At 37.9% G+C, this 18,503-nt stretch overlaps 1 protein-coding gene across 1 annotated transcript in view; it reads right to left on the reverse strand.

The window, feature by feature from the left end:
- Positions 1–18,503, reverse strand: part of RGS22 (regulator of G protein signaling 22) — a 71,544-nt gene that overhangs the window by 43,485 nt on the left and 9,556 nt on the right. Inside the window, exons 4-11 of the mRNA XM_051785255.1 lie at positions 13,696–13,917; positions 9,828–9,913; positions 7,780–7,945; positions 7,151–7,307; positions 3,803–4,421; positions 3,077–3,238; positions 1,846–2,026; positions 92–168 (exon numbers count right to left, since the gene is read on the reverse strand). Of these exons, the coding sequence (XP_051641215.1) occupies positions 92–168; positions 1,846–2,026; positions 3,077–3,238; positions 3,803–4,421; positions 7,151–7,307; positions 7,780–7,945; positions 9,828–9,913; positions 13,696–13,917 (1,670 nt within the window). The remainder of the gene's footprint in view (positions 1–91; positions 169–1,845; positions 2,027–3,076; positions 3,239–3,802; positions 4,422–7,150; positions 7,308–7,779; positions 7,946–9,827; positions 9,914–13,695; positions 13,918–18,503) is intronic.

Genomic DNA, 18,503 nt, shown 5'->3' on the forward strand with positions numbered 1-18,503 from the left:
CAGTAGGATCTAAAATACTTTCATACTTTCATAAATATTGGTATAATGGTATAATGGTGTGCAGAAAGATATACAAGGGACTTGTACTTACCACATTCTACTGCTAGGAATGTCATCCTGTTGGGTACTCTGACTTGATGTCAGGGTAGGTGGTAATCTTGATGATCTCTTCAAAGAGAAATTTGGTTTAACTAGTTTTAACAAAGTTGTTGGTGAGTTTGTTCTACTTTTCTAAAAGACTTTACAGAAAAATAAGGCAATTTTGATTATTTTTCCAGCTTTATGTTTTCTTAATGTCTTCTCATTAACTGTTCAAAAACATTCAAGGGTTTTCAGGACTGTTTTTCCTTGTCAATCACAATATAGAAAACTTCAAATTGCAAAAATCTCTGAATATCTTTCAAGATTTCTCAGCATAACTTAATAACCACTATAGCTTAAAAATTACATTTTTAACAGGTAGAAATACGTTACATGGACTTTATATAAAATTACAGAGGATGTCAGGTGAAGGGCATGTGAACATGTTTTGTGAAAGTCTACAAAGATTTCCTTACCTATTACCTCACTGTAAAATAGAAACAATCACTCAGACTTGGAGAGAAAGGGGGCATTCTGCCACAGCATCACTGATTATTTTGAACAAAATCATGACTTCTTGGAGATGCCAGGTGCATTCAGAGTGCCCTCAGAAATTCACCCTGAGTTGCTGCTCTTTCTAAGCTCTTGCAAGCACAGAGTAACTGCAAGATCCAAAAGTCAAAATTTTTTACAGAAAAAAAAATAGGAGCAAGAAATGGGCCATCTGCTGATTCTGTGAGGTCAGTGGTGTCAGTTTATATTTTTTGTCAAGTGCTGAATTCAACAGGGGATAGAAAACCTGCAGAGTTAGGATCCTGTCTGCCTGACCTACAGCTAGTCCTGGGTCATCAGGACCACCTTGTGAAGCTGGAACTGGTCATTGTAAGACACTGGTGCTTCTTGCTCCCATTCTTGCTGTGAGCAACAGGAATCTAGCTCCTGAACCCAGTTTCTTCTGAACAGTTAATCTGTCACACTGTTTTCCTCCATTATCTCCATGAATTAGATTTCAAAGGAAATAACTGCAGCCTAAAACTATCCAACTCAAAGTAAGAGAGGCGTGTGTGTTAACAGATCTATGGAATAGCCCATTCAGTTCTTGATACTGGAACCACAGTTTCAATTCCCATTTTCCAAGTACCTTGTGTCCCAAGGCTTAACACTGTGTTGCTGAAAACCTTCATTGCAGTTACCTCTCACATTCAGGCTTTCAAGGAAGAAAATATTCAAAACTAAACTGGCCACCTGCAAGCTACACAGTGTGAAAAGCTCTGTGTTGTATGGCTCATGACCCTCTGTGGAAAGCAAAAACCACATGTGGCTCATTGAAGGGCTGTCGTGATAGAAAATGAGCAGAATTCTGCCCTCTTCACAGACATGAAGGATGGATTCAGGGGAACTGCAGTGAAGTTGTACGAATGACTCCGGATTAAGATAAGCCTGGTTCAAGGGCAGAATCTGCACTGGTAGATACTTAATTTTTCAATTCTGAGAATTTTCAGCTAAAATATCTATCCAAAGGACTTATGAAATAGCCAGGATGTAACTGAGAAGATAAGGTGACTCCATGTATGGGAATTTGTTGCATAACACATACTAAAATGTTATTGCATTTTTATATGTAATGATCTCCAATATACCAGCTTGCTAAATCTTGACTTCCTAACAACCAAGTACCATATTCTTCTTCCATTGAATTTAAGGAGTTTTGTCATTATTTTTAATGGATAAAGCTTTGTTTTTCAATGTTGTGATCCTACTTACCTGAAGAAGGGAAGGTTGTATCCCAGGTATGCAAGACTTTTGGGTCAACGGTAACAATGACACTATTTGTGGGAAAGGATCAATGTCCACTCTCGGTCTCTCTTGACATGTGTGCCAGAACTTCAGTTTTGCACTGGCAGCCTCTATTGCTCTTGAATGAGTGACACAAAATCTGGGGCCCCTAGGGAGAAAAATGCTAATAAGTAGAACTTTCCAAAACCATGAAACACTGGGCTATTTGGTTTCTTTTTTGGTTTGTTTTTTTTTTTTTTTCCCAGTGATGTCATTTACTGTATCAAAATACGGTGCTACATGTACCTAGAATTAAAAATCAGTTAGTGTTAAAGATATGTTTAGACACTGCACGCTTCCAAATTTAAAAGCAAAACATACATAAATATATATGCACCATGACATAGTTGCCTTTCTATGAGTCTGCAGTAGGATATGCCCCATCCATCCTACAGCAAAGAATAGGATTGTAGGCCACAGGACAGAGACCACAGAATTACAGAATATTCTGAGTAGGAAGGGACTCACAAAGATTGAGTCCAGCTCTTAGGCAAATAGTCCATAGAGGGATCAAACCCACAACCTTACTGTTACTACCACCATGCTCCAACCAACTGAGCTAATCTCAGAGTCACTGCAAGCCATATGAGGCTCCACAGCAAAGTTCATAATTGCAGGTATTAGTTTATGCCTGCAATTTGTTGATTCCCCTCGGGGAGGAAAGAACATCTTCAAAAATTTAGCCTATGTTTTGGAAATAGGTTAGATTTTATATCTTCACTTAACTTGTAAATATGTAGAAGGCATTTTTTATGACAGACATTGAACAGTAAAGTCTCAGTGTCAAATTCCACATAGACATATATACAGAGCATCCTCCGAAATTTGAGAAGAGCAGTAAGGGGAATAGATTAGGACAGAATTACCTTCTGTGCCTGGAGGGGTTTCCCTACACTAGAGATTAAAGTTTAGTTGAGACACACAGAGCAGTGCAGATGCTCCATCAGAAAAATACAAAGGGCTCAGTAAGGCAGATCTACACGGCATTCCAGCAGACTGCAGTGTAATTTAGGCTCAACTGAAAATTCATGTGTTACAATGACATTGCTTCCAATAACTGCAATGGGATAAGTGAGCTGAAATAAACCTAATAGGCTTCTCAAAGAAAATGGAAATTAGTTAAACAATAGAATTTTAATTCCTGTCCATTTATTCATACCAGTAAAGAAGTAGAGGTTTCACTACTTCAGGCTGAATCTGTCTTAAATGCCATATATTCCACTGATCTCCATGCAGTAGATCAAGCCTGAGTAATACTTCTGAACTGAGGAAATAGTCTCCACTGCTCAGCAGGTACAGTTTTTTCATCTTACTGAGATGCCTGCAGTCAACAAAAATAGTCACATAAGCATGTATCAGAAGCTGTACAGAACTGAGTACAGTTCATCCTACTGATTAAAGTGCTGTCATGCAACATGTTTTTAATTGCAAGTGGCAGAAGCCAAAACAATTTTTCTGCAAATTAGAGACAGGTTGTGTATAAGATAAAATGTACAGTGCCTTAGAATAGACAATCTGAATACAGCAGACCCTTTCATTAAAGCACTTTGTCATACTGAATGCCCTAATTGTGAATTTAATTTCTTTTATTCTTTTTTTTTCTGTTGCCATCTGTTTTCCAAATCTCTGTCTGAAACAGCCTTAATAATATGGCAATTCTGACTTGCAAGTCTGCAAGCTTTGCAAACCTGACTCTGCAAAAAGAGTTTTATCAGCTTCAGCAGAGTCATTCCAGACATACCTTGTCAGGACACGCATGATTACTTTAATTGTGTCTATTCTATTCAAACATTACAATTTACTCTGAAATCTCAAAACTTGCATTAATCTAGCTGAGTTACAAGTGTTAAAGCAATAGGGATAACTGTTAAATAATGAGAAATACCTTTGCTGTCTCGTAGTGTTCTTAAGAGCCTTTAGTCTTTCAATATCCATCCAGAGCCACCAGTACCTTTCCCCAAGTGTTCCTTTAATGAACTTCTTGAATCTTTCAAACTCATGTCTGTTGCCAGTGTCATAAGTCCCATGACTAAGACACCAGGCAGCCCTGCTGTCTGGCCCACCACTTTCAGAACTTGAACATAAGCTTACTTCTTCAGGATCTCCTTTTCTTACTTCTCCCTTGGAGTCCAAGGCAGTAAGTGGAGAAGAACTTTGTTTAAAGAGTGACTCTGCAGTACTACAGGCAACAGCGTCAGCATCTGGCTGGTGAGTCAGTTCTGAAATGGGTTCCTTCATTACAATTTGAGTAGAAGCTGGCATGAATTTTTCTGGTGTCTGAAAAGTTGTGCTTTCCTGTTCATTTACTTCTTTTGCTGCACTGTCCCATTTTGGGTCTAGATAAACTCTTAACTGCCCGTGGGAAGGAGGTTCAGAAATGGCCACAGAAGAGCCCTCCTCAGCCTTGCTGGATGTCTCATTAGCAGCGTCAGCTTTTGTGGATGCAGTCCTCGAAGGGGAAAGGAAACTCTGTTGTTGGCATTCCTCAGACAGGGAACCTGCTTCTGCATTAAATCAGAAAAGATCATTGAACACCCTTTTGATTCAGGACTATTCTCTTGCATATCAACATCGCCAAGTTAAAAAATGCAACATATTTATATTTTGCTGCTGCAGAACAATCACATCATTTCATTTTGCAGAGGAGGGAATAGCAGAGGTGCTTCTCCCATTGCTATCTGCCTAGAAACTCAGCCCCATGACTCAGAAACTCATTCCCCGTTGAATTCCAGCAGAGCAGCAGAGTTCAGGAACAGCTCCCTCTGGAGCCAGTTCTCTTGTTAGCTCAGCTAAACATCCCAGCTCCTCAACATCAGTTAACCACACTGATGTACTGCAAAGCCTGATTCCTTCCTGAGCATTTGGTCATAGTTTGATCAAAGCCACAGTATATAGCAGAATAGGGGTTTTTTTAGGCCTGAGGAAGCTAATAAATGATGATTCTTTATCTGCTTATGTTGATCCTGAGACTAGCTCAGTTGGTTAGAGCCTGGTGATAATAACATCAAGGTTGTGGGTTCAATCCTCATACTGGCCATTCACTTAAAGTTGGACTCAATAATCCTTGTGGGTCCCTTCCAACTCAGAGTATTCTGTGGTTACTGCAAATCAAACATCTGTGTCAGTAGGGTAAACTCTTGACATAGAAGGATGACTAAACAAATAATTATGTCTAGGGCTCTGGAAACATTTAAAAATCCTACAGTCCAGTCTGCCACCCAGAAATGGCTTCTTTTCATTTAGAGATGTTTTATAACTAAGAAGTTCAGAACAGTGACCAGCCCTGGTTTTTTGGTCTACACTCCTCTACTTAATTCCTTTTACCCAACCCTTCCTCAACCCTGTGCCATTAAGCATGCCATGCCATCCTGGTCACTAAAAAAGAAACTTACTGCTTTAACTTGCTTAAATATCTTTTCTACTTCTGCCAGACTGTTAGAAAATTGATTTTTTCTGAAGGATGTTTGCAAAGATGACCTTGACTGTACACACTGCTTAGCTAGGTTAATGCTGCTCTCACTGTACAAGTCAGTTCTGCAAAACTGAGCAGAATAAGTACAGATATCCTAAACAGCAGCAGAATCTAAGTGAAAGTGCATCTAAGTCATAATTAAATTGAGACTTTACAATAACTTCATATCATCTATCAATACAGCGTTTAAACTACAGAATAATCTGCATCTTCTGTATGTCACTAAAGCTAAGCTGTAGACTTTCACGCTCCATTGCATCACTAAGGCAAAACACAGTGAGGACACTGCTACAGCCTCTGAGCACATGCACCACATGGGGCTGTGAAAGAAAAGGGCTAAACCTCTCAGATCTACTAAATTCATATTTGTAATGTTATCAGTCTGTGTAACCTTCTATGGTGGTCTAGTCAATAAATGGCAATGGCAGTTAGACGTTCCTTTCAATTTCTTCCAAAAATAAGCCACGTCTAACCAGTGCTGGTCACTGTCACAGACAGTCACTTGGATTAGGAACATGGCATAGAGATCCCCTCCTCTGCACTTACCTAATTTCTTTAGTGTCTATGGCACAATATGTTGATACTAATATAAAAATCAGTGTGATTAAAATATCTTTTCTTATTTCCAAACTATTTCAAATGTTTTCACTTGACAAAGAAAAATTATAGCTTTTCAACACAAGTCTATGAAATAGAAACATGGAGACCTGGGGCAATTGGGGGGAGAGATACACAGCTCTGGAGCAATAAAAAGTGAAGTGGTTCAGGGGTTGTTCAAGAATTAGTTGATAACCCTGATCCAACTGAAGCAATGAGAAGGAATTTAGATTGGATTGTCCAAGCAAATACCTTCAGCTATTGAACTCTAATTGCAGACTGTGTCTGCAGAACTGTGCGTTTGTGACCTCTCCAAAACAGTGGTAGAGTCATGAGCTGCAAACAAGTGTGACTTGAATAACTTCATTAATAATCCATACATCAGCAATATATTTTCTGGGGTGATCCTCATGGTTTGGGGAAGAAGGCAGACTTCTGGGGTTATCATGTCTTCCAATTTTCCATTCAGCCATTGGACTCCAAGGTCCCAGCAGTACAAGTCTCAAAGTGGAATGGCTGCTTTTTTCCTCTGAGAATGGGAGAGCGAGCTCCTAACATATGAGCTGAGGCTTCTCTGTTCATCTTGCTACTGCGTAAAAAGCAAAAGCAAGGCTGTGCAATCAGGTGTATGTCCATATGTGCATCTGTATGCATATCGTTCTCCCAGAACCTCTGAAGCCTGCTAACAATTTCAGTTAAATTTGAAGATAGACAGGAATCCAAACGATTACATTTTATAAGCTTCATAAAAATTGGCAGTCAAAAGACTCTTAAGTGCCCAACATAAATACCCTAAGAAGATGGCTGCAACACAAATTATACATTATCAAATACCCAAAGAATCTAGACAAGGATATCTTTCTAAACACACAAAATGGAAAAAAACCCCAAAAACCAAAACCAAAAAGCCCTCAACTGAAACATATATATATACATAGACATATGTAAGAAAAGAAGCTACTACTATCACAAAATTATTTAGCTACTAGATCAAATTTTCACCTAATGTTGTAGCTACAGAAATTAAAAATGCTGTTCTGAAGCCTCAGATACCATGCGATACTCAGAAGGTAATAAGTGGAATTAGCAACAATTCCTTGGAATGCCTTTTCTTTCCACCTAGTCAGAGTTGTATTACAAACCATAGGGTTACTTGTTACTTACCCAGGAGGCTATCTTTTTCACTTAATGATTCATCTCTTTCATGCTGAATATTTTGAATTTGACTAGAAGTTACAGGGTGTGTAGATGAATCTGTAGTTCTCGTGGAATCACCTTCTTTTGCTAATGTAAACCAATCCTTCACCTGAGAAACCGTAGCCTAGGAAAAGAAATGATAGAACAATTCAAATTTCTCTATTTATTGCACTGTTTCTGAGACCAGAGGGCTTACTGTCCATGGTGATTTTGTGCAGTCTGTGTAGACTTCTGTAAGGATAGTTGCCAGTGAAGAGAGCTGTATGATAGCAGCTGAGCATGCTTGTAACACAGCTCCTGTTTAAGCTGTATTACAACACTCAGACCTCCTTTTATACTGCAAAGAATTTTGAATATAAGAGCTATTCAGAGAATCATACAATCATAGAATGGTTTAGGTTGGATGGGATCTTAAAGATCATCTAGTTCCAACCACCCTGCCATGGGCAGGGAACATTCCAATAGACCAGGTTGCCCAGGAATCAGTTGTCCCATTAGGTTGTGACCTCAGTTACAATAATTTTACCCAATGTTTTCAATCTATCCTGATGTTACACCCAACCATGTGTAATAAACACTAAATGTGTTTATTTTACCTGGCCAAGTGATACATAGAACTTCTTCATAGTCAGTGAAGTGTCGTGTTCCTCAGGATGGGGGGAACTTAGGTCTTGCTTCCTTATCCAGGGATAGTAGTCACTATCTATAATGAAATTCATGCCAGTCTTGCTCCATTCTACCTGGGATATCAATTTAGCTAGTCTGAAATTAAATGTTGAGATGAGGTAATAGTTAATTTTAGCTCTTAATCAGAGAAACAGTTTATTTTTCCATAGAATAGGTAATTAAAAACCATGATCCATCTAAAAATAGAATTTTTACAGAGAACTTCATATCTGCTTTTTTCCTAGAGTAATAGAATTATAGAATATCCTTATCTGGAAGGGACTCACAAGGATCATTGAGTCCAACTCCTTATTATTTCAGCCTTCACCTGCTGTTACATATGTAAATACCAGTACTGCCAATGTATAGTTCAATTCACCAGCTTTACAGATAGTGGGTTTGCATTATCAAGCTTTACCAGTAAAACTGACCTCAGTCAGGATGATTTTTCATGTATCTATGCAGCCTCAAGCCCTGACAAGAAGCCTGTGAACATTCTATTCACTAAAATAAAACTACTCTCCCAGATTGCAGAAGCCCTGTATTACCACCAGACCCTACATCTCCAGTTCCTGATACAAACATTCTTCCAGCAGTAATGCCACAGCATTGATCATACTAATTGAACTTTCAGACAATACCAAGACAGCTGGCACTCTCATGTTCATCTGGCTGCTGTATGAGGATTTCACAGTACTGAACAGCACTCCAGTGCTACCTCGTGTCAGTGTGAACCTGGTGATGTTCAGGAAAGGCAACCTTAGAATCACACGATGATAGTGAGGATGCTCTGAGCTCAAGAACTGGGGCAGAACTTAATTAAGTTAGAAAGAAGTACATAAACACAGAAAGACAAAGCCTATGCTTGAGCCTACAACCAAGTGAATACTCAGTTGCATTTGTGCCCACTACTTGAGATAAAATAGGATTTAATTCTATGGTTGGAGTGTCTTCATCTTTAAATGCAAGTTTCCCTTTTAGCATCTAAATTTATCCTGATTCTGATTCAGGAAAGCATTTGAACCACTGATGGCAACTGAAATTAGGTACGTGTTTTAAGTTAGTTTTATGTAATTCTCTTGGGCAACTCTGCTTGATCAAATAAATAGTTTGCTATAGCAGAAGACAAAAGTTAGTGTTTCATGAGGCTGAGATATGTATAAAGCAGCTGCTGCTAAAGGTAAAATGGAACTTTCTCATGGTTTCCTTGTTCTTTGCACACTTTTCCCCTTGAACTTAAGTGCAGTCATCAGGTTATAGAAAATAAAAAACACTTTGAAATTTTTGCTGTAGAAGTCTATACCCCAGTAACTACCCTGTCATTACAATCAGCAAACATGAGTTTTGTAAACCATACTGCCAGCCTGCCTCTCCTTTTGGAGAGGCACTACAATTAGCAGCATCTAGACTCAACCTTAAGGGATACAGAGGTAGATCCTCCCAAAAAGTACAGTAAACCTCCTGAACATCTGCTGAAAGGACATCTGGAAAAATATAGCAAGTTTATAACAGTAAATCATCCAGCTATGCCATGGCATCCCACAGAGAACTTTGCTAAAGGAACTCTGACAGTGGGCCCAAAGACACAAAACTAATAATGGAAATGAAAAGGACTCAGTGCTTTTTCCAAATGGATTTCATGGATTCATAACTCCTATTTATGTGGCTTACATATTGATTAAAAAAAGATGCATTGCTACCATGATATCTCTGAGGAACAGCAATTTAGAAATCAGTAAGTCCCCTTCTTACTCTCTTCATAATGGTGAAGTATAGGATGTAATTCATGTTCAAGGAAAATTACAGAATGACAAGTGAAAAAAGTCACTGAATTTATTTTATCCAGATCACTAAAATGCTAAAATAAACAGGATGAGAGGAGGGTAAAAACTTTTTAAGAGTACTATCAAGATTAATTAAACTGAAGAGGATAATGTACAAATTTAAAACTGAAAGAGAGCATAAAAGATTGCAATACCTGTATTCAAAGTAACAGTCACTTCCTAGAAATGCTGGAAGCCTTTCTTTCTTAATCCACTGAATTGCTTGTTCTCGATCAAGACACTATTAAAAAAGAAATGCCAAAATTTGCAGTAATCCTGATTTTCTTGTTTTGTTGGCCATGTAACTGCTTCTCTCCATCCCCCTTCTACAGAAGCATTGTCTCGGTATGATAAATATACAGTGAACATCACCTTCATGCTGGGACAATTGAGCTAATTTACTTTCCTATTAAAAGCTAAAAAGGTCTAAATCTGATTTCACCTATTAGAGTACAACTTCTGTAACAAATCATGAGTGTTTCTTCTTCAGAAATAATTTCTGAAGAATTGTGCTTTTACTGTACAATTCCAAATGCAAATTAAACGTACATAAATTTTCCACAATAGCAAATTGCTAATTTTTCTGACTTTATCACATTTTATAACTAACTATTGCATTTTTCCTCTAGAATTTGAAGAGTAAGAAACCCTTAATTTAAGTTATATTCCCAGAATGACAGAGTTGTGGATATTAAAAACAAAATCAAACAAATAGAAATCCAATCAGTTACCGCCTCTCGCATTTTTATGTTTGACCATTGCAAAACTGCACTGCACACAGCAATTCTCATAGTGGAAACCTAAGTGTCTTAGGACCTGGAGCCACCACAGATTTCTGCTCAGGTAGCCTGAACCTCAGTGCCTCATAAAAGCAGAAAGGAAGGTGCCTCCAAAGAGTGGTTTGGGGAGTGAAAGGGAGTGTTGAGCAGCAAGCTACACAGAGGCAGTTAACCAAGAATGCATGTGTAGGAACTTACGCAGGGAGAAAGATCTCTGACTATAGGCCACAGTGTTCCATATCGGTTTCCCTTAGAAATGACACACAGCACACTTTAATTTTTTTTAATAGCATACTTTTTCCACTCTTAGGCGATGACCTGTTTTATTTATCTGAGGTTTATTTTTCATTTTAGTGAAGATGAGATTAATGATTTTGAAGAATGCAGTAATCATCCTTGTCCATAAAAACAGGTGAAGTGTGGGCAAGGATGGATGCTACTTGCTATATCAAGTAATCAGTTTATGTAGATCACAGCTTAAATTTTCTTTCTATGAGCTAATATTCCATTAGGGGCAAGGGTTATTTCTGCCTCATATATATCTGTAGGGGATTAAAAAAATCTGAATTACTCAGAAAGTGGGTGGTTTCATTTAGAGAGAAGAAAATATTTCAAAATATGGAAAGCTTATGTTGGCAGTGGCTCATACAATGTAATTTGTGGAGATGGAGACTAATTACTCCCAACCACATAGTGTATGCTTCTTTTTGGCAACTGACAAACTTTTTTGAAATACAGAAGATAGTTTCTTTATTTTGGCATTTAATATTTATGTATTTACTGACTTACAGCCTAGTTTTTTATCTGAATGATTCATAACATACGTCTGTAAATGGCTGGTACACAAAGTTATATGTAATATCAGAAGGAAAGAATCTCTGCTCTTTCCCTATCCCCAGAGAAAGATGCTACATTTAATCTGATGGGGTTTGTTACCTTAGTTAGCTTCCTTACCCAGTCAGCCTTAGGCCTTGCTAGGACCCAATCCAGCAAAGCTTTTAGCACGTGTTTAAGTTTAAGCATGTGTTTAACTTCCCTTGATTAAAGTTAAACACATACTTAAGTGCTTTGCTGAACTGGGGTTTCTCTGAAGTAAGATATGTGGGATGCCAGCCAGTTTCTCTCCATAGTTGTGATCAATTCTACCCAACTCCACAGGTTTTTTTCCTCAATGCATTTTACACAAAGCTGATTTTCACTACTGATGAGAAGATACTTACTTTCATATCAATGATTTGCAAATGTGCAAGCACACGTGCAGAGAACTTTTGCTTATCTGTAAATTTGTAACTGTCTGAGAGGGAAGTAAAATATACAGCAAAATACCACCGCATGTATTTCTTAGGCAAGATGTGCTTAAAGTTAGGCTGTACCCTGAAAGGCCTACTAGGACTTTCCAATCATAGCTCCTTTTCATAAGTAACCTGCCAGTGATGGCCACTCAAGGTGACCTTTTGTAAGCAACGTAACATTCAAAGCAACTGCCATCTTTTTGGTCAGTGTGAAGAAGGCAGCCAAAGCAAACCAGACAGCATCACCCGATGCCTGAAAGATCAAATCCTATTGGATTTGGACTGAACTACTTGATGTAGTTGGTCTGGGGTGGCTTCTTCTGGATCAGTCACTGTAATACAATGAATGAAGCTATCTTCTCTTACCTTATGTATTTGCAGTAACCATTTTGGGCACAGTTTCACAGGCCATTCTGCTCCAGCTCAGACTTTAGATGCCAAGTTGAACTGGATGAGGCATCTTCGTTACCCATCCAGTAAAGGAGGAGTCAAAAATAAGAACAAATATCACCCTTTCCCACCAACAGAGAAGAAAGGGTACTGAGGCACACTGCTCCTCAGAAGGCCATAATGCTTCCCCATTTATGGAAAATGGCCCAGGGAAAGAAACAGATTCTTAATGCAGAAGCCCTGTTGCTCCAAACCACATGAAAGATGAAAGTAACAGTGAAATGGCTTTGAATTTGTCAAGAAAGGCCATGCCCAGTGGCAATGATGTGAGGTTATCCAAGAGGCAATGTTAGCAACACTTACACAAGCTAACAGCATTTCCTCAGTTTAATGTTGAGAGAAAATAAGAAATTGAGAACAGCTCTTCTGCCTTTGTGTTCCCAAGCAAAGCATTTGTGAAAAAAACTATTTCACATGGTAGGGATGTCTGTGGGCCTTGTCCTTTTGTAGCATTTGTCCAGTTTCAGTGCAAACAATTGCAAATCACATTAGTATCATTTTGTTAAACAACATTGCCTTTTAGTATCATTTTGTTAAACACCACTGCCTTTTGACCTCTCTCAACACTCTTTCTTTTCTGAAAATCATTAAGTTTATGCTGGGCAAAGCAGCAGTTTGTTACAACTCCCTGCTCTTCTCTCAGCTTTTCAGCTATGATATAATTTAGAGCAGCCACTGCTAAAAATGTAGCAAGACCTTGGACTGGCCTTGAGTGAAATGATGTCATGTCAGTCACATCAATGTGAGGTAAGCAAGAAAGGAATAAACCAAGTATCCTAGTGAAATATTTTATTTCCTCCAAAGCTACTGTTTAAAGGTAAACTCCCACATCTAATTATACCAACTTGTATTCTCTGGTGCTTCGACTCCTGATTTTAACTTGCCTAATTTGGTGCCGAAGAGACGCCCTGAAAGTAGGCAGGTAAGAATACCAAAACTGATACTGTCTAAGCAAGTATGAAACAAGATTTTTTTTCTAAAATCCAATCCATCTTTCCATTAATTTAGCTTTCTTGTTGCCAATAATTATTTTTTCTGGCCATTTCAATTGATGTTAACTATGTAAATCCTTTGGGAATAAATGGAAGAGAGACTTATGTATTGCCAGACCACAGATGAGCTCATAGCCACACAAGGAAATTAATTAATAAGGAAAGACTGAGCTGCATTAGTTTCAGTCAATTTGCACATTCCAGGGATCACTAGTAAAGTAACTGTTGTCATAATATTTTTTCTTTTAATATTAAAAAGTATTCAGACCACACAGCTGAATCCTGCCCTACAGAATCTTCAAAATTCTGTGCTACAGGATGTACATCTGTAATTCCATTTACTTGTCTGCTAGACACGTGCATTACAGGGCATAATTTGGCCCATCATTATGTTTTCCTAACATAAATTAACATTTTTTCCCAAGCTACCAAGCCAAACACAACAATAATTACTGCCAGTATCTCTACAGTAAGATCTAAATATAAACTCAGGGGCTATAAGTTGCTTACCATAGTGTTGTAATTTGGATCCATATTGAAGGCTGGAGAAGCACTGTGCATTTTGGAGAGCTGCCCGTCATTCTTTGCTTTCCTTAGAACATCATAAATGGGATTTGGAGGTTTCTGATCATGTAGATTTTTTTTCAGCTGGCTTTCCAGGCATCGTGGGGCATAATTAACTACTTCAAAAACCCCAACATCTGAGTTAAACTTCACTGGCTGGGCAAAAGTCTACAAAAGAAGTTTGGAAAGTTTATGACATTGTAATAAGGGAACTCTCATTTAAGAAAGTTACTTTTTATAATATATAAGCATCCTACAGAATACAAGCTGGTATTATGAGGCTTCTTTCTCTTGGGGCCTGGAATAGTATTTTTTCTGTATATTTGCTCTTCAGTCTTTCTGCTATGTAACTTTCCAAAGCATTCCTACTTTTTTTCTCAGTTATGCTTAATTGTAAAGAATTTAAATCATTCTAGATCACAGGCAATTCTTTTTCACATGCAAATAATAGATCCAGTACAAGAATGTCTATGACATGTAATTCACAGTGACTTTAGTAACTGTTCTGCAGGGAACAACTTACCTACAGGATCAGATCTCCAGTGTTATTCTCCCATTTGTTATTACCAACAATCAAGGCCTGAAAATATTAGCAATGAAGCTGATCTTTTAAATCTGAGATGCATTTGAGGAGGATAAATCTGAAGAGTTTCATATGTAGGAAAGGCTTTTCACCATATTGTTACTTGTAGGTCAAACAACTACCAAAACCCATGGCCTGCAGTAAATTTTATTATACATCTCACTAGTTCAGTCAGATACTGCATAATATGGGAGACAGACCAAACTTCAGCTATGCAATTCTGACTTTTGTCAACTCCAAAAACCCACTGCATATGTACACACTAAATCAAAGCCATCTTTCATCTTTCAAGCTCTGGTATTAGGTATGTCCCTAAAAAACTATCTTTCAAGTACACTTACTTGAAGAGGGAAAATACGGATGGATTTTTTAGAAGTAATGGAGGATACCCAAGACAGTTCTGAATATGAGATTATATACAATCAGAGCATATAGGCATCTCCACACTCAGCTGGAAGACGAGAAGGCATGTTGTGTTTAAGGACTCAAAAAACTATTGGCCACATCTACACCTAGAGCCAAAATTCATTTTGGCTTCGTTCCAGACAGTATCCCACCTGGTGTTTGTACAGTTGTCATTCCTCTGCACTTAATAAGATTATTTTATTTTTTCAAACACTGTATTTTTCATTTCCTTGAATTTTTTCATATAGCACATATATGCACACATAGACATAATTCATAGACATACTCCATATGCTGAATACATGTTACATATAATATAGAAATATATTACCGACCAATTTTATTCTTCTTCACACCTGTATAAACCCAAAGTAATTATGCTAGCGTCAGCTATTTTGTTGCTTCTGGTTGAAGCTCCCTTGTTGATCAACGTCTCGTAGAGCAATGCCCAGAACCATGTGGCTGCAACATGTGGTTTTAACATTCCCTACTTATCCCATAATGTCTCACTGTGGAGGCTCAGCCTGGCAAAGCACAAAGCAAGTGAGAGCTTTAAGTGTATGATTAGTGTCTATGACATCAGACCGTCACTGCGCAGAGCCGTGCATTGAATCGCGCAGGTCTGTTCAGTTACCTAACTTCAGCAGAAATCACACATTGATTTTTGTTCTCTGACACCTTGTGCCTCTTTTGGCATTAGTTTTCTCCAGCACACTCTGCATCTGTTTTTTTCTCCAGATGGACTGAACAGCATTTTAAAAAGCCTTCTATGTGCAGAAAATTTCTCTACATTCAGACCTCCTCCCAGTTTGCTACATGTATGTTTCATTTACTTTCAAACTGAATTTGGTCTGCTACCAACTTTTAAGTGACTAACTGTGCAACCTTAATAGCCTCCAAATGTATTCTTCCCTATTTGTTTTCTCATGTTTTTTAAAAAAGAAACAGAAGAAAGTGCACTAAGAAACATGGTAGTTCAGTCTCTTAGGATTCGAAATGCTCTTGCTCACAGAAAAAAATTAAACAAAAGGCAAATTTTATAATATAGGGCTAAGTGATTAGACATGACTAGATTATTTTAGTTCCATGCTGTTCAAACTAAAACCAAAGCAAATACAATATCAGTTTATCACATGCATCTACTTTTATTTAATCCTTTGCAACTTATTCTAGATCTAGGTTTTTTCAATACATATTCTATTTAGTGGAACAGAAAACTACAGCAACTTTAATGTAGTGAAACAGATGCTAGTGACAATTTTTAAAATGTAAAGTGTATTGCTATTTTGGGAGTCTTACTACCAACCATTTATAAGACAAATATACTAATGGAGCAGAAGAACAATGCACTGAAGGGATAGGAAGGTTAAGACTTCATACACCACATACTTGACTAAAAAAGGTGGTTCTAAGTCCAGATTTTCGGGTATTGGACTAAGATGTAGTTACACATCCCCAGGGGCATCAAAGGCATGCACACATCTTGTATCAGTCAGAGAGTAGGCAGTCAACTTGACACTATAAGGCTGCATCTGGAATATTGCACCCAGTTTTGGGTCCCCAGTACGAGGAGGATGCTCACATACTCAAGTGCAGCAGAAGACCACTGAGATGGTCAGAGGCTGCAGCACTTGCCCTGTGAGGAGAGCCTGTTTAGCCTGAAGAAGAGACAGCTCTGGGAAGACCCAGCAGCAGTCTTACAGTAGTTTTAAGGAGATTACTGAAAGATGGAGCCAGGATTTTTATGCAGGTGCACGGTAGGAGGATAAGAAACCATTCGTAGAAAACAGCAGAAGTCTGAACTGGATTATAAAAAAAAAGGTAGTTGTGGCATGATTAGCATTGGAACAGGCTGTCCAGAGAGATTATAGAATCTGTTGTTGGAAGTTTTCAAGACCAACTGAAGTAAGTGCCAAGCAACCTGGTCTCAATACTAAAGCATTGACCCTGCTTTGAGCAAGAAACCAGACTACAGACTTCCCCAAAGCCCCCTCCAGACTGAGTGATCTATGATTCTGTACAAATTCCAAATTCTACCCAATAGAGCATCTCTATCTCTCAAACTAATATATAAAAGCATTTTGGAATAGATAAAACCTTTCTGGAAAAGCAAATTTCACTTGCTTACTTAAGAAAACTAGAATGATAAATCAGAATGTTTTTATAAGCATAATAAAAGAAGAGGTAATTCCTGACCTTTTTAACTCATCACCACCACAAAAACAAGTGATAATGTTATGACAAAAATCAATTGAGAACATGCAAAAAAAAAACCCCAAGACTGATTTCTCGTAGGAAACATTTTACGAGTTGCAGTGCAGGAGAGAGGATCAGACAATCAATTTTCCCTTCAGTATGCAAAGAACTTTGGATCAAAACACACAATCTAACCATTCCCACACATTACAAGCCACAAAAAAAAAAAAACCAATAAAAAACTGTTCAATTTTCTGTAGAAAACTTTAAACCTTTCCCACAGAAGCCAACTGCTGTAAAATCCTACAATGTTTCATGGGACAATAATAAGAAAGGTTTATGGCACCACCAATATTCTAGGTCACTGCAATAATGAGGAATCTCTTCAGGGAAGATGGAGTGGATGAGAGTCTGTACTAAAAAGGAAAGGGAAAAAAAATATCCATTCCAATCTAATATACTAAGAAATGTCTTTCTTACTCCACATTTGGCAAGTGCTTTGGTTTTTTAAGGACAAGTAAAATACACTAACAAAAGACTAAATGTATCATTCTCTCTAATTTGGGCCAATTTTCGATGCTTTGAAGATAAAGGGGAAAACTCCAGAGCCAAATTATACCTCAAGATGTTAAGAAAAAATATTTTAGGTTTGGCAGGAGCCTTGAAGCTTGGGATTCCTACATTATCAATTTAGCACAATAAATAGGATCAAGGACTTGAAAATGCCAACAAATAAGAAGTCTACAGACTTTGCAAACTGTTTTACTCACAGGCAATTCTCCTCTTGAACCCAGTATGACCAATGTAACTCAGTGTAGTAAACTCAACTTCGGAAAAAATCTCCAAGCAAATAAAAAAAAGCTGTTTTCAGACCGTGGTACAGCAATACTATTAAATAAATAAACAATTGTATGCACTTTTTTGACAGTAAAGAAATTTCTTAGCTGTCAAACACACATTTAATATAGTTTCAGCTGAATAATAAACAGAATACATAACTCTGAAACCTGAAGTTATACACTTAACTGAAGGCAAGACAAATTTCTCTCAGTCCTCCCATAACAGAAACCAAAACAGCATCCATCACCACGTTGCCAGGATATCAGACATATAAATCTCACTGTTCTCTGCCTTAACAGTTTTCAGATATACTTAACTTCAGATACCATTAACTAGTGTGTAAATATGCTCACCCCATTTCAGACCCAAATAACATAGTTTGATCCCAAGAGAAACAGAATGACCACAGCTTGGCTGCTTCTTAGGTTAAGGGTGGGAATGAATAGAGATCTCACCCAGGAACTTTGCCAAAACTTCCTTAAGACGGGTATGTCTGTATCATAAATAAATGTCAGTGAGAGTCCAGACCAGAATTTGAGCAGCAATGTGAAGTGTCTGGAAAATTCACACTACACACAGTCAATGCAAATCTCCCATTGACTTTAGCAACTTCAGCCTTTCCCTTCTGCTGATGAGCAAGACAAAAGTCACAATCACATATCACAATCTAATTAAGAGAGAAGAATATTTACAGTAAACATACTATCAGTAAGAAATTAAGTCAGGAATG

The sequence above is a fragment of the Manacus candei genome, unplaced genomic scaffold, assembly GCF_025592945.1.
Source record: "Manacus candei isolate 608988 ecotype Guabito, Panama unplaced genomic scaffold, ASM2559294v1 h1tg000019l, whole genome shotgun sequence".
NCBI classification, from domain to species: domain Eukaryota; kingdom Metazoa; phylum Chordata; class Aves; order Passeriformes; family Pipridae; genus Manacus; species Manacus candei.